Source organism: Lupinus angustifolius, chromosome LG01 (assembly GCF_001865875.1).
Source record: "Lupinus angustifolius cultivar Tanjil chromosome LG01, LupAngTanjil_v1.0, whole genome shotgun sequence".
NCBI lineage: Eukaryota > Viridiplantae > Streptophyta > Magnoliopsida > Fabales > Fabaceae > Lupinus > Lupinus angustifolius.
The window spans coordinates 25,330,118-25,338,069 of record NC_032009.1 but is presented as its reverse complement, the minus strand read 5'-3'; the positions used below and the strand labels follow the sequence as shown (position 1 = coordinate 25,338,069).

General features: G+C 40.2%; 1 protein-coding gene across 1 annotated transcript; it reads left to right on the top strand.

Annotated features, from left to right (window-relative positions):
- LOC109326625 lies at positions 451-1,434 on the top strand. The gene has a single exon (XM_019559378.1). The coding sequence runs from the start codon at positions 451-453 to the stop codon at positions 1,432-1,434; it is 984 nt and encodes a 327-aa protein (XP_019414923.1).

Below are 7,952 nucleotides of genomic sequence, written 5' to 3'. Positions count from 1 at the left end.
ATGCAGGATGCAGGACCATCTAACAGGAAACCACCATATCAACCATCTTATCAGCAAGGCCCACATCCACCATTACATGAGAGGTAGACAAAGTGAGAAGATACATTAGAAAAATTTATGCAGGTCTCTATTTCAAACCAGAAAAATAATGATGCATCTATCAGGAATTTGGAAACTCGGGTGGGTCAGTTGGCTAAGCAAATGGCAGAGCAAAATTTCGATCGACAACAATTCTCATCCAACACTCAAACCAATCCTAAATAACACTTCAAATCCATCACTACTAGAAGTGGTAAGGTCACTGGTAAAGGTATTTGTGAGAACTTAACGGTTGATGAAGAGGTTCTGGGAGAGACTGAAGTTGGAAAATCAGAGAAGGCAATCAGAGAGACACAAAAGGGTGAAGTGGTATAAGATAAGGAAGGGGTTCCTACTAATGAGGATGATAAAATGGAGAACAGTGATAAGAGGAAGGGTGACCTACCTCAGTTGAAGGATCTCCCTTATCCAAAGAGACCTTCCAAGAAAGGTAAGGAGCAACAATATGCTAGGTTCTTGGATTTATTCAAGAACCTCCAGATCAACATTCATTTCATGGAGGCGATGGAACAAATGCTTATCTATGCCAAATTCATGAAGGACTTGTTGACAAAGAAAAGAAAGTTTTCAGAAGAGACAGTAACCTTAGAAGTTGGGTGTAGTGCTATCATTCAGAAGTATTTGCCTGAGAAGACTAAAGATCCGGGCAGCTTCACGATTTCGGTCACTATTGGTGAATTATCTGTGGGAAAGGCACTACTTGATATGAGTGCCAACATTAATTTGATGCCCATTTCTATGCTGAAGAGGATTGGGGATTTGGAGATCAAGCCTACTAGGATGACATTGCAACTTGCTGATAGATATGTCAAGTATCCTTATGGAGTTGCGGAGGATGTTTTGGTGAATGTAGATGGGTTAGTCTTTCTTGTGTATTTTGTCATCATGGATATTGAGGAGGATAAAGAAGTTCCTCTTATTTTGGGCAGACCCTTCATTAAGACTAGTCGAGTTATTATTGATGTCGATGATGGAAAGTTGAAGGTAATATTTGAAGACCAGGAGATTAATTTTAATGTTTTTGAAGCTATGCAACATCCGAGGGACAATCAACACTGCTTTCAGGTGGATTTCATTGAGGACTTATTCATGCTCGATGACATTCACTTGAATAGGAGTAGTCCCTTGGAGAAGGTATTGAGGGGAAACCTAGAAGGAAGCAGTATGGAGGAGGATAAAATGATCAAAACATGTTTGGCAAAGTTGGATGCACCCTGCAAGGTTGTATCTAATCAGAATTGCATTGAAGAGTTGGGTAAAGAGAAGACATCTGAGGCTCCCAAGGTGGAGTTGAAAATACTTCCTTCGTATTTGAAGTATGCATTCTTAGAATAAGGAGGGCAGAAACTGGTAATCATCAACAACACCCTTTCATGTGATGAAGAACAACTATTAATTGTGGTGCTGAAGAAGAATGCAGGTGAAATAGGGTGAACACTTTGCATGGAATCAGTCCATCCTATTTCATGCATAATATCCATATGGAAGAGGTTTACAAACTAGTTGCGCAATTTCAGAGGCATCTTAATCCCACTATGAAGGAAGTAGTGAAGAAGGAAGTAATGAAACTATTGGATGTTGGGATGATTTATCCCATATCTGATAGCAAGTGGATTAGTCCAGTTCAGGTGGTCCCAAAGAAGGGGGTATGACTGTGGTTAGAAATGATAATGATGAATTGATCCCGACTAGAACAGTCACTGGATGGCGTATGTGCATTGATTATCGGAAACTGAACCAGGCTACTCGCAAAGATCATTTCCCTCTGCCATTCATGGACCAAATGTTTGAGAGATTGGCTGGACAAGCATTTTACTGCTTCCTGGATGGCTATTTTGGTTATAATCAGATCATTGTGGATCCCCAAGACCAGGAAAACACAGATTTCACTTGTTCTTTTGGTGTCTTCGCATACAGTAAGATGTTATTTGGACTATGCAATGCACTAGCAACATTTCGGAGGTGCATGTTAGCTCTTTTTTCTGATCCTGTGGAGCAGTGTATTGAGGTATTTATGGCTGACTTCTCGGTCTTTGGGTCATCATTTGGGAGCTGCTTGGCAAATTTAGACATCATTCTACAATGATGTGTTGAGACAAATCTAGTATTGAATTGGGAGAAGTGTCACTTCATGGTGGCTGAGGGAGTGGTATTAGGACATAAGATCTCCTCCCGAGGCATTGAAGTTGACAAGGCAAAGATTGAGGTCATCAAGGACCTTCCACCACCACTTAATGTCAAGGGAATTCAGACTTTCCTTGGACATGTTGGTTTCTATAGAAGGTTTATAAAATATTTTTCCAAAATTGCAAAGCCACCCAATAATCTTCTTATCAAAGATATTGTTTTTCATTTTGATGCTGAGTGCGAAAAATATTTTGAAACCTTAAAAGAAAAACTGATTTCAGCTCCTATTATAGTAGCGCCCGATTGGCATCTTGATTTTGAACTTATGTGTGATGCTAGTGACTATGCCGTCAGTGCGGTACTAGATCAGCGTAAGGCTAAAGTTTTCCATGCTATAACCTATGCTAGTAAAGTATTAAATGAGGCTCAAGTTAACTATGCCACAACTGAAAAAAATTACTAGCTATAGTGTATGCCTTGGAAAAATTTAGATCTTATTTGATTGGCTCAAAAGTTATAATTTTCACTGATCATGCTATCATTAAATATCTGCTAACCAAATCCGATTTCAAGCCGAGATTGTTGCACTAGATTTTTTTATTGCAGGAATTCGACTTGGTGATCAAGGATAAAAAGGGGAGCAAAAATTGTGTAGCAGATCATTTATTGAGATTGGTCAATCAAGAAGTAATAGTGAGAGAGTCAGAGGTAGTGGAGGAGTTTCCTGATGAGAAGCTTCTCTTGGTTCAAGAAAGACCATGGTTTGCTGACATGGCGAACTTTAAATCTGCAGGGGTAATTCCCAAAGAGTTGTCTTGACACCAAAAGAAAATATTCTTGAGAGATTCATGTTAGTATGTATGGGATGACCCTCGTCTTTTTAAGACTGGGTCGAATGGATTATTGAGAATGTGTGTATCTATAGAAGAGGCTAAGAACACCCTATGGCACTGTCACAGTTTGCCATACATAGGGCACCTTAATGGAGAGAGGACAACTGCAAAAGTCCTCCAATCTGGCTTCTACTGGCCTTCTTTATTCAAGGATGCACATCAATATGCACAACAGTGTAATAAAGGCTAGAAATGAGGCGAAATCTCCAAGAGGAATGAGATGTCATTGAATAACATTCAGGAAATTGAGGTATTTGATTGTTGTGGAATTGACTTCATGGGACCATTTCCACCGTCATATTCACAAGTATACATTCTGGTGGCGGTGGATTATGTGTCCAAGTGGGTGGAAGCCATAGCTGCACAAAAGGATGATGTGAAGACTGTGATCAAGTTTTTTAAAAGGAATGTATTCAGTCGGTTTGGCACACCTCAGGTACTTATTAGTGATGGAGGATCACATTTCTGCAATTTACAATTGGAGAAGGTCCTACAACACTACGGGGTCCAACACAAGGTAGCATCACCTATCATCCGCAAACAAATGGACAAGCAAAGGTGTCAAGAGAATTCTAGAAAAAATAGTGTCAACCATAAGGAAGGATTGGTCTCTTCGATTGGATGATGCACTATGGGCCTACAGAACAGCATTCAAAGCCCCCACTGGATTATCCCCATTTCAGCTGGTATATGGGAAGGCATGTCATTTGCATGTAGAGCTTGAGCATAAAGCATTATGGGCCCTCAAGTTTTTCAATCTGGATCCCAAAACAGTAGGTGACCAAAGGAAACTTTAGTTGCAACATTTGGAGGAGATGAGGCTTACTGCCTATGAATCCTCCAAATTATACAAGGAGAAGGTCAAGCTATATCATGACCGGAAGATCCCTCAAAAGGAATTCCGGGTGGGTTAGAGTGTGTTGTTGTTCAACTCCGGGATGAAGTTATTTCCGGGTAAACTGAGGTCTAAATGGTTAGGGCCCTTCCTAATTAAGGAAGTTAAATCGCGTGGAGCGATCGAATTGCAAGACCCAGCGTCTCAGAGAAGATAGGTAGTCAATGGCCAGAGGATGAAACCTTACTTGGGTGGTGACGTCGAGCGACTCACCATAGTCATCAACTTATCAGAGGCATAGCAGAATAGTCGTCGAGCTAATGACGTTAAACAAGCGCTACCTGGAAGGCAATCCAGTTGTTTTTATTTTAGTATATTTGTATGTTTCAGAGGTAATTATGGGAACTAGACTTTTTAAGTCATGGGGTCCTCGCCTAGGCGAGATCCAGGCAAGAAATGGACTTTTTCAGTCCTGGGGCCGACACCCGAGCGAGCATGGCTCGCCCAGGCGACATGAAGCCACTTTTTTGGAAACTCTCTGGACAATCCTCGCTCAAGTGAGGGATTCTCGCCCAGGCGAGGCTGGCATGCCATTTTTTCTCTAGGATTCTCACCCAGGCAAGAGACCACGAATTTTTTTTAAAAACAGGGGTGAGGGGTGGACCCATCACATTGCCATTTCAATCAAACACGAAAAAAGAAGCTCGTGAGCCTCTCCAAGAGTCCAAGTTCTCTTCATCTTCATAAGTTCATGCACACACACAAGCTTTGCATCATGAGCGGACCAATGTAAGTGCATTTTTAGCGTCTTGAACCCATTATCTCTTTATTTGTGCATTTGGAAAACTCTCATTTGTTTAATCACATTCAGGTAGATTAGGTCACTCTTGATGCTACATTGTCATTATTTTTGCATTGCATTGTTGTTGTGTAACCATGATAGTGCACATCAAGAAACCCAGGGTTTCTAAGTGGGAACCCCAAATATAGTTCATAAAATTGACACTCACGTGTTCGAGTTCGTTAAGCGGTTGTAATAGTGACATGATCATAATGGATATCATTTTTGGATTATATTTGGTAATGTCACTAATTGTGTATATGGTTTTGCTATGTTACAGGAGGAGAAATTCCATTGCTAAGAAGGATCCCCCTCATCTTAAGAAGTTGATAGGAGCATCGACCTCCCAGGCTCTACAAGCGTTCAACAGAACCAAATTCAAGAAGAAGGGCAAGTAGGATCGATATCTCATCATTCTCAACTAGGTCTTTGTGCTAGAAAGGCAAGTGCATTTACAAGCAGAGGACCTCCCGGTTTTCACTATGCATCTGGATCAGCTGAAATGATGGCTATTGGCAACCCCCAATGAGAAATTTGATCCATAGGTAGTACAAATTTTTTATGCAAATGCCTACCCGCTGGAGGAGGGCGAGAAGAGTTGGCCTACAAATCGTGGGTGAGAGGAAAAACAGTGCTATTTGACAGGAATACAATCCATGACTTGTTGGGTAGCCCGTATGATGTAGCAACAGAGGGGACCCATGATGATTATAATTGGATGATTCATAAGGCTCGTAATCTAGCCCAAGGCGGGTTCCACCCGAGTGACACTGCTAAGAAGTTATGCATTCCTGGAAAATCTTACAGCACTAACTCTGATGGCCACCCATTGCGAATTTACTGAAAACACATGACTTCGCTGGTCCAATTGCGGATGATATTTCTCTTGCACAACGTGATTCCAAATAGTCACATATCATCTCTGACACTGATTGATTGCCACCTTATCTATGCCATCCTCGAGGGCATGAAAATCGATGTGGTTAGAATCATTTCACAAGAGATATACAAAACAGTGGTGCGGGCTAGAAAGAACAGTGTGTTGGTATTCCCTTATTTGATTACTAAATTGTGCGCACAACATGGGGTTGCGGTGAACAGAACCGAGAAGATTAAACCTCCTATTACCTTGTAGTACATCACTCAGAATTTCAAAGAGGAGTCTGGCCAAGATAAGGGCCAAGGGTCATCTCAACCACAACCACCTCCACCTGAGCCAGTACACCCACAACCAATGCCACACTCGACACCATATCAAGAGTTCGCCACTCGGGAGCAGCTTCATCGGCTCACACTATATATGGAGCATTTGGAGCTCCAAAATGAGATCTTGCGACAAGGGCAGGTGTTCCAGCAGCAAGGGTTGTTTGCTACTTTCCTGCATCTGAGTCTGAGGAACCAATTTTGGGGATCCACAAACACTTTTACTCAACAGTTTCCTTGGCCTGGGGTTAGGCCTACCTTTCCGGAGGGTTCAGGAGCTCCTAGACCTGCTGAAGATGGAACTAATTTTGCTGGTGATGTTGAATTTCTACTCTGATGAACACTTTTGAGCTGAATGAACTTGGTTCCTCTGTTACTTGTGTTGTTATTTCTATTTTGTAATTTAGGATGAATGTTTAGGGATCAATGTGTAGGATGTATGTGTAGAATGTATGTTTAGGATGTAGACGTAATTGTCATATGTACTTTGTGTTTGGTTGTTTGTTGTTTCAAGTTAAGTAACAATTTGTAGTCAATGAAATTGTGTCTGGTTTAAATGTGTTTGTTGTAGTCCAATTGTGTAGTTATGCTAGAAACATGTGAATTGAAATATGGTATAAGATTTTATGATTGAGATTGATTAGGGTTCTGAGTTTGACTATTTTCGGGATGTAGATGTTGATTCAGACACAGATCAAATAGGTTGAATAATGAGCAGTTTAGTCAAAGGTATAATCGGGTGAAAGAGTGCACCCTACACACAGATGAGTGTCTTTTTTGGATTTCACCAATGAACTTTGCCTGATTTTTAATTGCCATTAAGCATGGAAATGACTAAAGCTTAGTTTAGGATAGTTGAGCTACAGCCAGAAAGCCTAACCGGATGAATTGTGAACCTGATTTTTGCTAGCCCCTTTGAGGTGAACATTTTTTGTGACAAATTATGCACCTGCCACATCGAAATGTATAAATCCTCATACATGTGGAGAGAGATCATTAGTGCATATGAGTCTTGGTGGGCAATGTGAATTAAGTTTGTGAATTTGAGGGTAGTGGAATCAAAAAGACTCTTTCTTCAACCATGTGTTTAAATGGTAAAGCATGAAGCAAAAGAAAGAAAGAAATAAGTCAAATATAAACCATGCAAGAAAATAGTGACTCAAAAGAAAAGAGTCGGTTGAAGATGGAGAATCAAATGGTTGATAGAAAAGAACATGGTACAATTTTTTTGGAAAAGGAACACGAGAAAGAAAGGTAAGTATACACTAATGGACTACCTTCCTTTTTTGAATCCTAGAAAACCCGGTATTCTTTGTAGCCAAGTCTCATTATAACCTTGATGAAGTCCTTAAGATCCATGATTGAACTTGTGTACATGGCTTGATTAAACTGAAAGACAAAGTCAAATTGTTTGGGGTCCAACAAAGGGATGAGTGAAACACATAACCTGTGAGATTGAAAGAGTTCCTTTGATTGAACAGAGTAATCATTCTTGCTATTATGTTTGAACTTAAACTGCATGTGCATTTTGTTATAAGTTGGAATTTGGTCCACTATGATTGATCATGAAACAGGTTTTTGTGAATAGTAAGTAAATGAATCTAGTCGATGTCATGATTGGATGAATAATTATTTTGAGAAATCAGATGCATTGAATTGATTTATATTGTGTTACTTTGCTTGAGGACAAGCAAAATCCTAGGTTGGAGGGAGTTTGTTAAGTGGCAAAATGCTAATGAAATATCTATGAACTTGGGGCACTTAATGCGCATTTATGCTGTAATTGCGTAAGATTCCTAATAACTTAGTTAATCTTATTCTGTGTAGGAAATTTTATGTGTTTATGTTGTTTTAGGATAAGAAATAAGAAAAAAGGTGAAGATTGGTGCGTTTGAACACTATAAGCCTCGCCCAAGCAATGAGAGGGTCGCCCAAGCGGTAATTGGAGCTAAAA